The 20,034-nt window shown below is 37.1% G+C and overlaps 1 protein-coding gene across 1 annotated transcript in view; it reads right to left on the bottom strand.

Moving 5' to 3' along the window:
• The window catches only part of LOC126734829 (dynein beta chain, ciliary-like), a 54,123-nt gene that overhangs the window by 3,104 nt on the left and 30,985 nt on the right, over positions 1-20,034 (bottom strand). Inside the window, exons 15-18 of the mRNA XM_050438589.1 lie at positions 18,912-19,076; positions 8,479-13,882; positions 5,319-5,963; positions 4,910-5,262 (exon numbers count right to left, since the gene is read on the bottom strand). Coding sequence (XP_050294546.1) covers positions 4,910-5,262; positions 5,319-5,963; positions 8,479-13,882; positions 18,912-19,076 — 6,567 coding nt within the window. The remainder of the gene's footprint in view (positions 1-4,909; positions 5,263-5,318; positions 5,964-8,478; positions 13,883-18,911; positions 19,077-20,034) is intronic.

The raw sequence follows: 20,034 nt of genomic DNA, 5'->3' as shown, positions 1-20,034 counted from the left end.
AAATTGTGTTGACTTTCTATTTTACAAAATAGAAAGTCAACACAATACCCTTTGCATCAACAAATTAGCAGTCCACGCGGTTTTTTTCAGAAATTAAATGCCTGTTCATTACAAATTTATATTTCAAAAAGACGAAACCTTGGATGGATGTTCATTGGACAACCAATTGGTATAACCAAAGGTCAGAAGTTCAAAACTATAACTTGCACCAATTAAATCTTCTACAGATTCAATTCGTGAGACTCAATAAATCCTGTATCTCAACTGCATGTTATGCCCAAAGCTATTTCAATAAATTTATTTATTTATTTCTTTATTTATTTATACACGGGATCAACCTCATTACAAAAAATATATATATTTCTGAAAAAGAAATAAAAGCTATACTACCTAACCACTAATTACTAATTAACAATAATTATCAGACTTAATCTTAATACCAAGGATAATTAAACTGTTTTACAAGTAGTAACAATATTCTCTCAAAATCAGAACAATTAACAATGCAAAATTAGCTAAGAAAAAACAAAATATATTATTATCAATGACAATGATCAAATGTATTTCAAATTATTAATCATGGAGCAAAATTAATTCAAAAAACAAAATCCTACAAAACACCTAATAAGACTCCTAAAATGCAATAAGGAAATTCCCAAAACTTCAATTCCAGTAGAGTTTACCAGCCTCAAGGTCCTTTCGACAGGCGAGTGCATAGCATAGTTGGTACGATGATAAGGCGAAGAAAACAATCGATTTACCGTCAGATTACGGTGTGGAATATTAAATGAAATCCTATTAAGTAGTTCGGGACAAATCACAAGGCCATTAAAAAGTTTATAAATAAACACCAAATCATTCTCAGTGCGTCTCTTAAGTAAACTCCGCATATTCAGGTTCATTGCTTTATCATAACAATGGTCATTAGGAACTGGAATGCGAAGTTTATAAAGGCAGAATCGTAGAAATTTATTTTGAACCCTCTCCAGTGCCATACAATTATTCATGTACAGAGGAGACCAAATTATTGATCCATACTCCAACAAAGAGACAACAAGTGAAGACCACAGGGAAAAAACGTGCAAAGTCACTATTAATTGAATTTGAGAAATTACAATTTTAAATTTGAAAACGCTATAAATTTTTTTAAAATTTTGATTTTGGAAACAATTATTCTACCGTATACTAGCTTTTTAAATTATGTAATGAAATTAAAAAATATCAATTAGTTTTTTAAATTTTATTACAAAACCAACCAAAGTACAAAAAAAACGTGCAAAGTCACTTTGTTTTAAATGCTACCGTATTTACTATATTGGTGTTTAGCGCTTATTTTTTGTTGTTTTAACGGGCCTTTTTCTTCTGTTCGTTTTAGGGATTTTCTTTGCGGGTAGTACAGGAAGATTGTCGTAAAAGGAAAACGTGCTCTCGTCACAAAATTTTTTCAGTTGCTGTAGATCTTTGTATTTTTCTCTTGAAATAGGAATTTTACCTAAAAAAATATTTTATTAACAAAAACACTATTATTTAAAGGAATTACAAAACAAACTTACCATTATAAGCTCGTGGTGGATAGTGAAACTCCTTTTCAGATAAAGGTGGGCCTCGTATGAGTTTGGAGACTGGTTTAGTTACGATGGAAGTAGTCCAAGATCCATTATAGGTTTCACGATGAAGAATCATTCTTGGATGATTCACAGTGACTTCCAACTCTCTTATTGGTCGACTCAAAAACGGACACTTCTTTACATACAAAGGAGACAAAAATGCACTTCAGTCTCTTATAAGGCTGTCGTTAACTTCTTCTATTTTATAAGGTGTTGGTTTAACTCTAGCTTCCTTGAAAACCCGAACCCAGTCTGAAGGTAGTTCGGTCTTGGATTTGCAGTTAATTATACCCATATTTTTGTCACACTCCATAAATGAGTGGCCCCTAATCGGAAATACAACTTTGATAGTTTGAAACCTCTTTTTTTGGTGGACCAGGTAATGCAAATAGCGAAACACTGTAAAGTTCTTATTTTGTCCTCCACAAGAGTCGCAAAAAATTATTAAAATCTTAACGCTACTAGGAAGATGATGAGTAACATAATCTTCTAAAAAAGAACATACCTCATTAGAACCCTTCTTAGCTACTTCTTCTGAATAGGTATAAAATACTGAATCAGCATCCGAAAGTCTATGGATGTTAAAAGAATAAAAAGATAATTGACGCTTATAATAGACGTCATTAGTCTTTATGTTCGGGACTGGTAAGTTTTTTTGGTAGTCCATGGCCACCGCTTCTATCTCTATTGATTTCCTACTTTGAAGTCGAGCTTGTCTCTTCCTAGCATAAAAGGCTTCTGTTTTTTTCTTATGAAGTTCTTTCTCTAATGTAAGCTTTCTTATTTTGCGATTTAGGAACTCTTTTATTTCCAAAGTGATGTTTTGGGTAAGCCTTAAATTTAGCGACTTTAATCTAGCATTGAATTCATCGCACTTGGAACAGGTGTCAGAGCGGGGATATCCAAAACTGATATTAAAATCAGTCGAAAAAATAGTTCTGTAAGTTTCGTAAGACACAGATTTATCTGGATGTTTTAATTTATACATTGAGTACATTTTGCGAATGTTCAAATCTTCAGGTAAGTAAATTTTCTTTGACTTTTTATTGCTATAATGACTAGACCTACCCTTAAACGAACGAATATGAGAAATAACAGTTTTTTATATCTTCTTTAAGTGCACGATGTTTATAGGATTGTTTCCCCCTGTTGTCCTTCCGGAGCTACTCCTTTGACTAGAAGTGAAGTGTGAATAGTCTGAACTCTTCTTCGTGTAATTCCATGAAGTGAACAAAATGCTTTAAGGCATACTGGAATGTCGACTGTTCCTTCATTACGTAGCACTCTTACCTTATAAAAGTAACTAGCCTGCCGGAAGTGACTTTCTTCTTCTGGGCGACGATTTCTTCGTTGGAAAACAGGACTTAGAAGAATAAGGCCATACAGATAGGCACTTTGTTCGTCCCAAGAACTCATTAAAATGTTTAATAATTTTAGCCCGTTCATTAGGTAAAACTTTTTCAAAGCACTGAAATCGCTTACAATGACAGTCTGGCCCTACTTCATGACTCTGTAAGCTTATTTTTTTTTTAAACATCAGACATACGACCAGTTATTTTACGTTTTTTAGATAGTCCACATATTTTTTTATCTAATTCGTCACCACTAGTGTCACTCGCCATGTTCACTCAGTTAAAATAATCGGCAGACTGACCTACGAGCTTAAAAAAACAATATAATTTTCTCAACCCAACACGTTTTTATCTAGTATCGCGATGACATTGCACGTTCTTTCCCTGCATAGTTATTTAAAAACTGCAAATATCCAGTGACACAGTGCGTTTCTTGCCTGTATTAATTGCTTATATGAAAATATTCTTTGAAAGGAAACACATAAACGTATTATCTTAATTTTTATAAAATACTGACTTTGCACGTTTTTTCCCTGTACTCTTCAAGTGATATGTACAACCTTTTGCAAGTTTCAACCGACAGATCCTTACAATTGCGCAGGACAAAACCAAGGATCTTAGATGCTTTAGTTATAATAGTATTTACATGGGTATTAAAATTCAATTGTTCATCGAAAAAGATACCAAGGTCCTTTACTACTTCAGTGTACCTAAGATTAACATTATCAATAGTATAGGAGGAAGTTACCCGTTTGTTTCTTTTGTAGAAACTAATGTAACTGCATTTACCCACATTCAGAGCCAAACTATTACCAACACACCATTCACACAATCTATTCAGATCATCTTGAAAGAGAACCATGTCTTGTTCTGAACTGATCACCCTATAAAACTTTAAATCATCGGCAAATAACAAAAAATTACTATTTTTAAAGCAAACCAAAATATCATTAATGAAAATATTGAACAACAGGGGAGAACAATGACCACCCTGTGGAACCCCAGAGGTCACACTGATAAGATGCGACCTAGCATCCCCAATTTGTACCTGCTGAAATCTGTCAGAAAGAAAACTTGCAAACCAGGCCACCAAACAATCTGAAAAACCAAAAAGTCTCAATTTTTCTAATAATAAGCTATGGTTGACACTGTCAAATGCCTTGGAAAAGTCTGTATATATTACATCCACTTGTTCACCCTTCTCCAAAGCACCTAACAGAGCACTCTGATACAGCAACAACTTTGTAATAGCAGACTTGCCACGACTGAAGCCATGCTGTTCACTTAACAGAAGTTCTTTGCAATAAAAATTAATTTGGTCATAAATAAGACTGTCTAGAAGTTTTGGGATGGCAGACTGTACACACACACTCCTGTAATTGATCATTTCATTAGCAGCACCACATTTAAATATAGGTGTAATAAAACTGAGTTTCCACTGGGATGGAAAAACTGTCAAGTCTAAAGACCTACTGAATAAAATAAAGAGGGTATATAAGAGATGGCACATACACATTTTCTGAAAAAATAATTGGGTATACGATCAGGGCCAGCACTAAGTTTAAGGGGTAATCGAAAGATCTTATCAAAAATTAATCCAATAGAATTTCTAAATGAACAAAAATATTTTGTATCTTTTTATACCTTTAATGAGATTTATAGGTAGAATTGTGAAAACCAAGGGATAGCTTATGTATCTATAATTTTAAAAGTAGTAACATCTCCAAGGTATATAATTTATTTTAAATTGAGTTTTTTACTTGTTTGTTTTAAATGCGTATGTTTTGTATTTTAACCTTTATTGAAAATTGTAGTAAACATCTTTTTGTAGGCATGATTAAACAAATTGAGGCTCTTTCTATGCATACTGATAGTTGATAATAGCACTAATCTGTTAAAAACCAACAAACTTCATGTACATTTAACTCTATAGCTCTTGAAAGGACTCACCTTATTGTTATTTTCCAAATAATTGTACAAAACACTGACGCTAATAGTCAGATCGCCAACATTAAACGGATAATTCCTATTCCATCCCTGCGGACCAAATTTCCGCCTTTCGGCCACCACCGCATGGAAATAACACAAAGCGAACAAAATCAGCTTGAACTCGGCCTCCTTCGAAGACATCTCCATCGTTTCCTGGTTGAAATTATCGAGAGCCTTATGAAGGTTTGCGTACATACCGGTGGGCGGCTCATTAGTAATTTTAATGGAAGATTCCAGGATTCCCTGGGGAATTACGCAGCTATGGGGATCCCCGGAGGGTTCCGCGCTGAGGTACAATCGATAGTTCATGTGACCTAAAAGAAACCGAGTTGAACATCATCAACGTGATTTTTAAAATAAATCGGCTGACCTCCATCTGCACACTGTTCCATTTTCTTTTCTAGTGTTGCCAGCCACTTCTGGACCAAATGGATGTTTTGTAATATGACCCAATGGCCCTCCTGTGCCGCCAAATCCATCGCATTTTCAGCCACAATCTCTTGACCCTGTCCGAGGGACACGCTGTGGAAATTTCCGCTGTCAAATGTGAATCCCAATTTTTTGCCCATCATTTCCACATCTTTTAACGGGTTCACTCCCGCGGATAATATGAAAAACACTGGGGTGGCTGCGCTGGTTTCCTCGTAAGATTTCTCGAAAGCGACACTTCTTGCCGTGATGTACTTGGTTCCCAGTTTTTCTTCGATATAAAGGGTCACCGCATACGTCATACGGTCAGGCCTAAGGCATCTCATTATGCATAACTTTTGTAGGGTGGTTTTGTTCTTCCATTCGCCCGGGAATTTTTCCTTTTCGGGGCACTCGCTCTCGACAAACTTCCTCCATCTTTTAGCCGAACCTTCCAGGTCTTTATCGAGACTTTTGAACTCGTCTATTTGGCAGAGGGCCTTGATGCCACCCCAGGAGATGTTGTTGAGGAAATCCACCGGGGAACTTAAGTTGGCAATCACCGGGAAACGTAGCAAGAAGTCCAGCTCCTCGGGGTTTATTTCACCTATTTGTTTGAATCATAATCATAATATAAGTGAAAGAGCTAACTAAGAGGCAACTTAAGTGTAGCACATAATATTAAAAAGGATTAAGCTAAAATTTCTGAGATGATAGTGAATACGGGAATGGATGATAAAGATTTAAGGATAATTCAAAACCTTTCATGGAACCTTTCATCAGCTACTATTAACATTAATATGGGAGAGCAAACCATTACAGTAAGTATTCTCTAAGGAGTTCGACAAGGTTTGAAAATTAAACCTATATGATGCTACCACTGGAGGAAAGTTCTGCATCTCCAAAAGTCTTCATATCACTGGACAAAAAGCTCAATATCTCCAAAACTACAGCACATATTTTTATATACAAAGCAACATTTGTAAGGAACATTCTTCTGAATACCATGCTCTTGGTTTCGTGAGAATGCTTGCAATAGCTTTTGAGATATTGGACTGGAAAGTGAGGGATCATTTTTAAAAGTCAAACCCAATATATGGACACTACTGGACAAAAAGCTTAATTCATAAATACAACACTTTTTGTATTTAGTGTATAACCAAAAACTAAAATTGCTGTCTAGCGCTTTTGGCTGTGGGCCATCATCAGAGCTTAAGACACGATAAAAGATATATTCAATTAAGCATAAAGGAGCAATACAAACAATAAGTCAGAAAGTAGGGCGAAAAAACATAAGACAGGATATAAATCAATACAATTTTAAGATACTCATTTATACTAATTATTTTTCTACTTACTTGGCAAAGGAACTACTAAAAAACGGTACATAGCACATTTTTGCCTATGGTTATTTATGTACTAAACAAAATGAAGTCAACCTATCCTGTGATTATGAAATGCAGAGAAATAAAAATTTATAGGGAGAGAATAAATTTCCTAGGCCAAAATAACGTAGTTGAGTTAGAAAACAACAAAGTTTTTCTGGTTTTTACAACGTTGCCTACACCTAGACTAAATGCAACACTACTAGAAATATAGGAGGAGTGAAGAATATCTTGGAGAGAAGAAGTTTGAAGAAGGAGATCTACAACCACTATGCCAAAAGCCACGAAATCACTTAAAATTAGAAAAAAAGCTCAACGATTTAACCTTACAAAAAATGATGTCTCTAATTAAAAAAAAACCTCGTAATCTAACCATAGTTTTCATCAAAGAACAATTATTAACTTGTCTAATTCTAATTTTAATAATGATAAACTAGAATTCTTAAACTTTGGCTTAAAATTTGCCTTCAGTATAGAGACTCAAGCAATGGGCGTTTTTTCTACTGAAATTGACGATGATAGAATAAAGGATGATTAAAAACATCAAGTCCTCTTTAAAGTCAGAAGTCGTTACTATTTTTAGAAAACATCTAAAAGCAAGAGCAAACTTGAAAAATAATAGAATTTTATTTAGCATAAGAAAGAAAATAAAAGAGCATGACTGAGTCATTTCCAAGGCAGACAAAGGCAATTGCACAGTCATACTAAATAGGATAGATTACAATACTAAAGTCGCTAGCTTTTTAGATTTCAATGAATTCACTAAACTCAATAAAAATCCACTACCATCTTTATAAGTAATAATAAAACAAATTTAAAAACATGGATCTCTCTCCTTAAAAGAGTATAAAACACAACCTAATATCCAGTAATCCCTCTTTTCCTGGACTTGCCCAAAATTCAGATAATTAGTAATCTGTGATGAAATTCTAGTTAATTACATTAAATATTTAAGTGTATTATATTATATTTATTAATATTATGTTAGTTAATTTAAAATGTTAGTTAAATCTTTTGTTATTCGATATATTAAAATATTACCCTCTATCGCATTATATTTTAAAAGTAGAAAATGTGTAGATGTCTTTTTAAGTTGCACGAGAAAAGGGTCAAACTCAGGCAGTCCGATTTCTGCTGCATTTTATTACTCTGTTTGTTTGTATAGCGATAAGAAAGGAAGACGTTTAGGACATAAGGCCTTGGCAATATACATTTTTTTGGAGACAAGCACATTAAAACGCACTTTCAAAAAGAATAGATCGTCTTATTTTCCTATACCGTTACAAATCCTATTAGACCAAGTTTTATCAATACCCCAGTCCCCTTACTTTCGAAATTTATCCACATTATTTTACTTGATTTTTTGCCACGTTCAATTTTTACTCCTAAAAACTCCATGGAACTACGCCAAAAATGAGAATCACTGGTCATCAATAATTTCTTGTCGTCATTACATTACATCTGAATTTTTTTGAAAGGACATGAAAAGGATTTCTTGCTCATGAAAATATTCAAATTCAATGTACAAGCATGGCACCTGTCAAGTCTTTGAAATTGTGATCTACAATATTCGGTATTTTTCAGTCCTAGCAAGCATCTTATTACACTTTTTGAAACTCAATATTTGGATACCTCTAGACTCAACATCTTCATAACCATAATGTAAATTGTTATAAAAATTAATAAATGTGTCAGGATATACTGATCCCCTTATAAACAAATTCAACTAAATCTCACCTGAATGTATAAATATCTGGATGGTCATTTGGGCCATAAAGGTCAGCTTGTCGCACTCAAACAGGCCCCTCGAGGTGTACATGAACACCGAGAACGTTATGCTGTCCAGCAGATTCAGCACTCGATCTTTGAGTTTTTCAGCTGGCACCGCCCTTTTGAGGGCATCGATAAACACCACGCTAAACGCTTTTAAGGAAAACTGATAAATCATATTGATCCTAAACAAATCGTTGAGGATGAAGTATAGGAGCGAAGCCCTGGCGGCACACGGTCTATACTGTTCACGCGCCTCATCAATCTTCACCGAGGTAATTTTAGCTTCTTCCACTTTAACGGCAATTTCATTGGCGGTTTTCTTGGTGGTTTCCAGGTTTAGGACCAGCTCCACATCCCCAAGGATGTTCCCCGTAGCAGAGGAGAGCTTATACAGTAAATTATCTTCGCAAGTTTTCAAGGTTATCTTGAAATCGTTTTGCTGCTTGGTAAGGGATGATTTTAGGGTTTCCAGGTCCGGTCGTTCCGCTTTCACCACTTCGGCCAGCAGTTGTTCCTCCAAGCCGTCACGGGTCACCGTAAAGTTAATCAAAGTGGTTTGGGCCTGTATCTCTGGCTTATAATGGGGATTAGCCAATTTCGTGTGCAGAATTAAGCGGAATCGGGGGTCATAATCCACTTCCTTATCCCCCATTTTAATGGCTCGCCCCTTTTTTATCAGGACCCTTCCTAAAACGGGGTCCAGCACCGCGTCCAGGTTCTCCCCGATGTTTTCTATTAAAATCGTTCCGCCTTTTGATATGGCGTCTTCAATCACATCCAGATAAGTTCTTTGGGTGGTCCTTACCACCCTTAAGTTCTCCCCGTAACGGGTTTTAATCCATTTAACGCCTTGCAATTGGGGGTCAATCATGAGGGGCCAGCGGCTCGAGCTTAGGAGTATGCTGGCATTTTCAGCGGACATTCGGTCAGTGGGCAGCCCTTCGTTGTTCCATTGGGCGATTTTCGCATCATCTGCTAATAAAGTCATCGGGTCTAAGCCCTCTGTCATCGGTATCGGCACTTCTAAGTTTTTAAAGTAGGGCCTCCAATGTTTCTCCAGCATATCCATACGGTATTTTTTCGTAAAACATCCTAGGTAAGACAAAAAGGCGGTGACAAGCAACATGTCGCCTGGGATAGTGATGATTGCCGCGTTATAGTCCTTAATGAGTTGCCTCCAGCGGATGTTTTCCGAAGCCAATCCGTTGACCAGCCGATTAGCTAGGTCGATCATTTGAGCTGTGGCGTCAGCTTCGGCTTGGCACTTCAGCTTCGCATTGGTCGCCTCCTCAAAGTCCGCCCGCAGGAGTCCCAGCTGCTGTTCCAAGTACTCCAGTTTCACTTTGAGCTCGGCCAGCTTAGCTCTGGCGTCTGATAGCTCTTTATTGGCTTGAGCCAGTGCTTTCCTCTTAGGCTCCACCACTACGAACACCTCGTAGAACTTTAAAATGTTGATGACCCAGGCGCATAAACCGGCAGCGGCAGCTGATTTGCTGAGGATCTTCTCCGGCTGAAAGTCGGGATCTTTCAAGTATTCTTGCGTGGCTTTGACGATTTCCGGTTGCATGTTCTCCTTGTCATAATAAATTAAGTCGTTTAGGAACTGATCGACTTTGTTCATCATGGTTTTGCACTCCTTCCAGCTGCGGTCTTTGGGGATTTTACCTTTTTTTGAGAAGAGCACCAGGACGGCCGCGCATACTGACACCACCGCCTCCGGGGGGCTCCCGAAGGACTTTAGCTCCGTCAAGTTGTTTTTGTTTAAGGTGTTTAGGGCCTGTTGGGCCGCCACCAAGGCTGGTTCGGCTTTAGCCAAGTCGTCAGCGCACACTTTCGCTTTGGCAGACACGTCTTCTTCGAACACCTTGACTTTCGCTTCCTCCTCGCTGGCGATCGCTTGCTCTTTGGCCACTTTCTCGTTTTCTACTGAAAGAACTTCTATGAGGGCAGTAGCTGCTGCGTTCTTCGTACCGAGCTCCACCTCCTGTACCGCCAAGACATCCTTGAGGCCGTCCACTTCTTCGGAAGTGGAGGCCAGCTTGGTCAAGCCGTTCTGGAGGCGCGTGATGTTGTTGTGGATATCCTCGTTTTTTTCTGTCAACAGTTTACGATATAAGTCGATTTGTTCCAGGAAGGACTTGGGGGTGGTGTAGTTGTAGCGTTTCTCGTTTAGCAGGTAGATCTCTGAGAACTGGTTTACGACCCCGTGGGCGTGGGACATAAAGAGTGAGACTGAGTTGACCAGTTTGGGAGGAAGCACCTCAATTTCCGCTAGGAATCTTCTGGATACTGACTGTAAGGCTTCTGTGGGCCAGTCATGGAACCAATCGATGGAGGAGCAGTTTACTAGCGCTGGAAACTTGCGGGCCCTTACTCTTAAGGTGGAACCAACCGGTGAGAAGCACAGGACGATTTTCAAGAGTCGCCTCACGCGATCTATAAAGAATTTCCAGCAGTTTTCTCGGGTGTCTTGCAGGCCAACGCCTTTCACCTCGCCCCTCATGGCGGATATAACGTTTTCCACGTCCTCGTCTGGTAGGAGCTCGCTGATTTCACCTGAGGCCAACACGTCATTAATCAGGACCAAATAGGACTCGTCGGGGACTTGGGCGTCGGTCATAAGGAAAACTATGCCGATACTTTTAAGGCCTACTTTCATATAAAGGCTCGCTATGTCAGCCTTCATGTCTGCCATGGAATAACCCTTTTTAAGTTGGATTTGGAATACTTCGAACGAGGATATGAAGGATGCTAAGCGTGTGAGGGACTGTTTGCCGAAGCCACCCACCCCCACTAGTAAGGCGTTGCCTCTTGGAGCCTCCAGGATGCGATTGATCCTGCAGATATGGTACATGGCGTCCTCAAAGAGCACCAAGTTCATTGCCGCTACTAAATCGTTATAGCCGTTGAGAGCTTCATGCAGGAGCCTGCTAAGATGTTCGAAATCTACTATAGGGAAGTACTTGGGATCCCCGATCCCTTCGGCAAAATGGCAAAAGATCAACGGCTTTTCAAATATGGCGTTTTCATCTATCTCCTCAAAACCCTTTTTCACTGACTCAATAACTAGCTTATTGTAAGTGTCCATATCCCGTCGCTCCACCAGTTTATCCCCGTAAACCCTATTTGCTTCGTGCATCCATAACCGTATAAAGGTGGTCTGGTTTTGGATGGCCGCACCAGTGGCAAACAACATTCCCTGGAATATGTTCGAGATGTCCCTGAGGGTGAAGGTGTAATGGAATTTCACGGCAGTCGGTAAAAATGTTTGACCGACTTTTGTGTGGAGCGAGTAAGCCGCTTGAACCAAGGTGGGGCACAGTTTCTGGATGGTCGAGTTGAACTTGTTGTGCGTGTTCTCCAGATGTTGCGAGAAGATCGAGTTGTATATGTGCAAGCAGTTCTCCTCCGAAGGGAAACTCACCGCGAAGACGCAAAAGTGCCTTTGGAGTCTCGGGTCTATGGTGAACGAACCGGCGGTGGGGTTCATCGCGGATATGAACTGGACATTGTGGATGTCTTTCAGGGAGAGTTTCTGGCGGTCGTACCAGTGCTGGTAGTCCATGTATTGCTTGAGGAGAGTGTGGGGTTGCACGGTGAAGTATTTATCCACTTCAGGCATGTTCATGTCGTCGATGAAGTAGATCATGGTTTTGCTCCCCGGAGGGCCGTACACCTTTCCCGCCTTCTTTTCCAGAGGTTTCTCCAAGATTTTTTGCAACATTTCCGATGTAGTATAGAAGTTAAAGGGCACATTGGTGACCGCATAGTTATCCGTGAGGGAGTTGAGTTTTTCCTGGATTATTACTGACTTGCCGCTGCCAGCTGGACCCACTAGCATCACCGGGGCCTTCATGGACATTAGGAGATCAACAAAGAATCTTATCCTGCTGGTTTCAGCAGTGTTTACTAAAGTCGCTTGCAACGGTATGTCCATGTCCAGTTCAAATGGTGGCACCAGTTCGGTCCATGGTACGAACCGTTTCGTTTCCTCTTCAATGAAGTACTGGAATACGTTACCCCCTATGGGGAACTTGACGGTTTTGAACTCGTTGGTGAACCATTTGCTGAACTCGTTTCTCCAGTCGACAATTTGGTCCTGGAATAGGGCGGAACCGAAGGACCATACCACCGAAAAGGCGAAATAAATCTCGTACCACTCTTTGGGACAATCCGGAGGGACGTTCTGGGGGGTCAAGAAGCAATCGAGCAAGTTCACCAGCATGCTCAAGTGGGCAATGTCGGATATGGGGGTGATTTTTTTCACTTTTTTATGGACCGCCTCCAAGCAGGGCGGCACGTACTTGTCGAACAGGATCATCAAGTTGGCCTTTTCGCTCTGAATTGTCCTGGTGTCGATCCAGGAGGCTATAAACGGGTTCCAACCCAAATCGGCTGGGTTGATGTACAAAATTCCCGCTCTGGAAACTGTGGCGGGGGTGGCCGTTCGTAAATTAGCGATTTCGAAGAGCAATCTCATGGCACGCGTTAAGGCGATCCGTTCATTGCTGGCCAACGTTAGTACCTTATTGTCATCCATTAAAGTGTTCAAGGATTCGATCCACATGGGGTCAATATCTCCGTCAAGCACAATCCACTTTGGACCGTCTCCCGTCAAGTTCGCTTGATCCCTCATGATAACTGAGAACAAACCGTCTTTCCATTCTCTTGTAGAGGGATTGATGACCCCAAATAGTTCGTCGTTGGTCACCGCCTTAGGGTTCAGGTCGTTATAAACTGGCTTCAGCTTCTGGTTGGCGTAAGTGCGATTCAAGCACTTCCACACCATCGATTTTCCTGTGCCCGCGAACCCTATGATGAACACCGAGTGTCTCACCGCAAACAGTTCCTCCAGCTGCACCACCTTCAAGATAAAACCCTCCTCCGGCTGCAGTTTCATCTCCATCGCGGTCTTCTTGATCATCTTTTCAAACTCCATGTTGCGTTTCCGAGGCACGTCCAGGGCTGGGAACAGATCCCCTATTAAGCCCATAAAGACCGGCGTGTCATCTGTGACGATCTTTGGAATGTTAAAGTCCCTCAGGGCTCTCATGAGCACTTGGTCTTCGGGACGTTGCTTGTCGCCCCTTTTCAGGGATCCGGCTACCACCAGGACCGACTTTATGGCCCTCAGACCCCAATCGTAATGGTCCTGTTTGCTGAGCAGTTCTTTGCACAAGGTGTATAAGGTGATGAACTTTCTGGCTAAAAGACGGGCCTCTTGGAAACCCTCTGCGACCAACATGATCTCGCAGATCAAGGCGAAGTCTGGCACGACCATCGCGCACGGTCTGAAGAGCGCTTTTAGGTTTTCGGGGAGTTCTGTGCGGCCTGCGTATCCCGGGTTCATGGTGATGAATAGGCCGACCTATTATAGAATAAGGGTCGACGTTTAGGTATCAGGAAAGTCAAATAGAATAAAAATAGGTATTCAGCGTAAGAAATATTTTAATGTTTGCCTAGTGTGTATGGCCATAGGTCTCCATCAGGACTATGAGTTTACAAAAAAAGTCAATAGTTTAGAATTATTAAAATTGGAATGTTAGCTCATTTCTTTACAGAATATATAAGGTTTCACAAGTGGAAAATTTTCAAAACTAAACAAAATTACACATTATTTACTCGTAAAAGAACGACTCCACTAAAAGAAGCATTCGAAAAATCGCAGATCCTCGTATTTTACGTGCTTCGCCCACTGAGAAATAGCTTTAAAAAAATTGTAGAAAGCGTTGAATGTATCGGAAATAAATCCTGATTAGTGTGGTTTATTTAATTAATCATTATGATCACATTTCACATTTTTTGTAAATATGATAAAAGTTTTTATGGGGTTATTGGCTTATTATACTACTGTAGATGATTAAATTTAAACATTTTATATTTATATTTCGCTTTGAATTTCCCGCTCTTTCAAATAACTTAATTCGTTATGATTGTTATTTTTAAATTTATGAAAATTTTACTATTATCACAATAAAAACAATGCCCACTAAGCTATGTAGATCAAAAGATTTGTTGAGTTGATTAAGATGTTTTTTTATTGTTGTTTCAAGCTTGAGTATTGTTTTTCCATAGGTGGATGTATTCACATAGAGTCAGGGCACCTAAGGCGGTAAACTCCACTAAGATCATTATGAGGATTTTTTTTTTTTTTGATGTTTGGAACATTTTTTAGAAACTTATTATTTATTTGAGGGTATGCAAGTAGAACGACGCTGCCAAGCCAGAACGGCATAAACGACATTTACTTTGCTTTTCAGAAAACACAAAAAACTGGTTAGTTTGGTTAATAGCAGTTCTTTTTAGATGTCGAGTAGCTCAAAATAATTAGTGATTTTTTTTACTAGTTTTAACAATATTATAATGTCAGCTTATCATATTATTATTTAAAATAGATAAAAAACTGAAAAAATGGCGCTTATGCCTAATCGACTTTAAACAATGGTGAATATGCCAAATTTACCTCTGGCGTTTATGACAATCAAATCTAATAATGTTAGTCAAACTGGCGCTTAAAATGGAGATATGCCATTAATGAAAAACATAATGATTTTAAATATAGTCGCTTATGCCAACATAAAGGAAAATTAGAACAGATTTTTTTTTACAGCCTTTATTCAAAAAATAATACAAAAACAAAACAACTAAAGAAAAAAATAAATTCTAAAAATTCTTAAAAAATTTTAAAAAAATTCTTAAAAAAATTTTAAAAACAAAACACAAAAAAAATCACAGGTGTAGTTACACCTAAATTTTTAAAACAAAAAACAAATTCCTTTAACAAGAAATTCCTTAAACAAACAACAAAACTTATTTTCTACGTACGCATTTACATTATGTCTTGAGCCTAGCCCTTTAACAAAAACAGCCAAAAAGTACAAAAAAAAATATTTCAAAAAAATGAGAAAATTATAATTTTTTTAACCAAATCATTAATCTAGTTCATCCTCCACATCTGTTTGGTCCAACCTATCTGGAAGAGTATTATTTACTTTTACAGTTAAATACTTTGCGTGGTACTCTGGTTTAATAATAAACTTTTGGCATAAAGTTTTTCATATTTAAATTTAGTAATTGACTGTTCACCTGAATATGCTGGTCGCGGTGTAGAGTCATGTTTAAGTTTAAAATATACAGTTTCTATCTTTGTATCCAAAAAAGACGTTTGAATTTTTATACTTGTATCATTTTTGAATAACGTAGCACGTTTTATAGAATTTATTTTAATTTTAATACCTTTTTCTATGGTTAAAGTTCGAAAATCTAAAAAATCTGAAAAATGTAACTGCTTGACAATATACGGCTCAGGGTTTATCGCATTTCTTAATATAGTTGGCCATTCCGAGGGAGATTGAACTATTTTATTTTTTATGATTTTTTCAATAATACCATGCCTAGAGTCAACCGGCATGTACGTATGCTCAACAACAAGGTAAGTAATATTAATCTCATTTATGCAATTTGCGCTGTCTAAAAAGTACCGAAGCATGGCAAATAAATATTTATTTTTATTTTGTCCCGCGCAATTATCACACAAATTTTATTGTACTTTTTGGTCTAATCAACGTCTTTTAAATATTGTAATAAATTGGAGCAAATTTCAATACTGCCGCGCTTACCGTCTTTTTCGCCCCATAAATAACAATAACCTTTTTTTGAACCCGTTTCATAGACGGTAAAGTTGTATACAGCGTATTTTATAGAAAAGCCAATTGTCATGCTGTCTCCATGGGGCGTCGACAAGACTTTTTGAAGGTCAAAACTAGCCACCAGAGTATTGTTCGCTTCACCTTCATTAGCCTGCATTTGTTCCTGCAAAAGTATTTTTTAACTGCTTCTTTGTCCGCCAAATGCTGGTCATAATTTTCTTGTTCTTCATTAGTTTTCAAATTGTCAAGTAAATTCTTGTATCTTTCACATTTTGAGCATTTGACTTTTTTGGCTACATGTACGCCGATATTAAAATGTTTTTTCAAAAGTTGCATAAATTTGGTTTTTTTTAAATATAAGTGAATTATTATTTTGATGTTTAACAGTATTTTGATACATTCTGTAGACATTGTTAAAACTTTTAACATCGGCCGGTAACTATTTTCTTAAAGTTGAACTTCTACAGTAATGTGATGGAACAAGTGGTAAAGAGTTTATAAATTTTTTTATTTGTTCATCAGAAACTTTATTATATCATCTATGATGACCTCTGTTATCTGAAACTGAAAATTTAGTTTCCTCTTTATTTGCCAGAACTTAATAGCCTAACAGTTATCGCCATTGTATTCATTAAAAATTGCTTGCAAACTTTCTTCCTGATTCCATTTTTTTTCAAAAAATATTCATTTGTAAATTTACGATGCTTCAGATTTTTTGATTTTCGCCTACGTTTTATTTCGCCTACAACCACACATTCACTTAAATAGAATTTTTGCTTATTGCTGTTTTTTAAGCCCCAAAAAAAATCAAATACCTGACGTTCCTCATCTGAGAATAATTTGCAGTTATATTTTCCACATTGCTTGTTTAGACATGGATTGGGCTTAATTTTTTTTGCAGCAACTATTTCTCCGCTTAAATTAATATATTCCTTTTCAGAGTCTTTCATCAGTTTCTGTTTTTTCTTTTTACCGATTTTAGCATCATTACCCATGGCACCTTTTTTTCTGTACTTCCACCATCTTCGTTATCATTACCACCTTCAGATTTATCGCTCTTTGAATCGGCTGATTCTAATTCATAGTCACTATCGGTATTCGATTCATCTTCACTCATATCGGCAGATTGAGTTTTAGGTTGATCTGCCCATTCAATATTCGGATTTGTATTCTCATCGGGCTCCTCGGTCATATTTTTCATATCGTGATAAATGGGACTTGTACACAAAAAAGTTTAAAAACGGATCGTTACAAAAGGGTACTTCTTCAACTATAACGTTTGCCTGTTCCTCAAAAATAACATCATTGCTAAAAGCTTCTATAATATTGGCATCATAAATACTATGAGCTTCCAAGGGGATCACAGGAATATAGTTAAAACCAGTCTCAGCCTCGACCACTTTATTATATTCAGTCTCTATTATACTATTTATATCACTAGCATCTGGATTTTTATCACAAATATTACATCAGTCTTATTATTTTCTGTAATACTCTTAATATTACTTTTATTATTCTGTAGTAGCAGCATTATTTTTTTACTTATGGTACTCATCTGTAACAAAAAAAATGGCATAAACGCCAAAAATCGATCGCCATTTTTAGCTACTAAAAATAAAATTTAAAACGTTCATTAATATAAAAAGAATTGTTAAGAGCACAAGTACTAAGCTACCATAAAAAAAAATTAAAAAATGCTGTTAATAAATGTAATTTTTAAAAAAGAAATCTGCATAAGAATGACATAGAGCGATGGCGTTTGTGCCAAACAGATTTCAAATAGTTGATTTTGGCATAAACACCTCATTAGTTTTTTAAGAAATACTCTGTTTTTACGCTGTAAAAGTCTATACAGATTTAAAATATCGCATTGCTAAGTGATATCACGTTACATATAAAAAGAAATATTAAAAAATACATACCTTTCTATCAATACCGGACCGAACTTCACACCATGCTATTCTTACTGGCGCTTGGCGATTATGACGATCGGTTGCTAAGGGACGTGATCAAATGGCGGTTGTGAAAATTTTTAACCGGATTTGTGGCAACTGAGGTTTGTTTGCGGTTATGCCGACTGAACTGTTCGATGCGGAATTAAAAATCCTATTCAATTGTCTATCTAAGTCAAAAGTGAACATTTTGGCGTTTATGCCGTTCTGGCTTGGCAGCGTCGAGAACCTTTCTAGACCTATATTAACTTCTAATTGTTTGATAGTATTGATTTCTTCATTATACTTAAAAGACTTTAAAAGGGGCGTTGAGAGCTCTGTTCACGTAACAATTAAGAGTTGACAAACGATGGTCTTCGGTATTCTTGTATGTGTGTTTTAGTGGAGTCGTCCTTTAACGAGTAAGTAATTTGTAATTTTGTTTAATTCTGTAATATTTACACTTGCGGAAACCTGTATGCATTCTGTAAAGAATTAAGGTAGAATTCCAAATTTAATCATTTTAATAACGTTTTTTGTAGAATCACAGCCCTGATTGGAAAGCGCTAGGCCGTTATTAATATATTTCTTACGCTGAATACGTGCTATTATTCTATTTGACTTTCCCGATATTAAATTACAGCGTGCAACTCACGAAACTGAATCAATATTGACGTTTAAAGGCAAAATATGTTCGGTAAATGGTCTTTAAATATTGCTCGAATATTTTTCAATGAATGTCAGTTGTATGATCTATTTACATATGTATGTATTATTCAAAATATTGGTAGAACTGGATCGAATCAAAATTACTAACCGTCGGTATCAATCCAATATCTTGTCCTAAAAAGAAAAATCTCTGTTTTTTGTCCTTGATGGCGTCTTGGATTAATTTGACCTGTACCGCCACCACTGAGAGCACCTCCACAGATATCCGGTTGAATTCGTCGAAACAGCCCCAGCATCCCGTCTGGGCCAAACCCTGCAAGAAGTCACATAATAATAGTAATGAGACTTTATTGTAAAAATTATTACAAATAAATGTTAAAGTTCAGAATAGTACTTCATACTTAAAAGCTCAAATTGTAAACCTCAACCTCACTTTAAGAGACCATCTTGATTATAAACTTCCCATAGCTTGATTTATACAACATTATTATCGTCGAAAATTAAATTAAAATGCTTCATTAACTAAAATGGCGAGAAATTGCATTTTTTTTAATGGAACCCCTTACATTTTACTTTTTATTCTAATAGACAGTTTTCATAAATTTTATCAATTCATAAAATTTGATAATTTCAAGCATTTTTATTTTGTAAATAACTCAATTAGCCATAAAAATAAAAATGGTTTAATAAATGAGAGTGACAGTTTAAGTTATAGCATTACCATTATGTTTTATAATAAACTTAATTTAAAAAAAATGGAACACTAGGATATTGTATCTAGATTTACAGCCAATGCTTAAAAAAAGCTTAATTGTCAAATTCAGCTTAATTTACAAAATACGTCATAAAAGTAACAAAAAAAAGTATTATTATAAGATTTTCGAAATGACTACCATTATTCTCTAAACGTTTATAAAATCGTTTTCTGGTGGATACATTCGTCGATCTTCTAATTTCGCTTTCATCTAGCTCTTCAAAACAGGTAACAACTCGCTAACGTAGGTCTTCTTTACTGTTTACTGGTGGTGCATACACCCTTTCCTTTATATTATCTCACAAATAAAAATCAAAAGGTGTCAGATCTGGCGATCTCGCCGGCCAATCTCATGGTCTCATACGCCCAAACCACCTATCATCAAACATGTCGTACAGTTCTCTTATTACACAGTGAGGCGGAGCTCCGACATGTTGAAATCAACAAGTACCAAAATCTTGCACTGGCAGATGTTCCAAAAAATCAGTCACATTCTTAAAATTTGGCAAAATTTAGT

Source organism: Anthonomus grandis, chromosome 4 (genome assembly GCF_022605725.1).
Source record: "Anthonomus grandis grandis chromosome 4, icAntGran1.3, whole genome shotgun sequence".
In the NCBI taxonomy this organism is placed as follows: Eukaryota; Metazoa; Arthropoda; class Insecta; order Coleoptera; family Curculionidae; genus Anthonomus; species Anthonomus grandis.
Note: the sequence above shows the minus strand (reverse complement) of the source record. Positions and strands in the feature narration are given on the sequence as shown.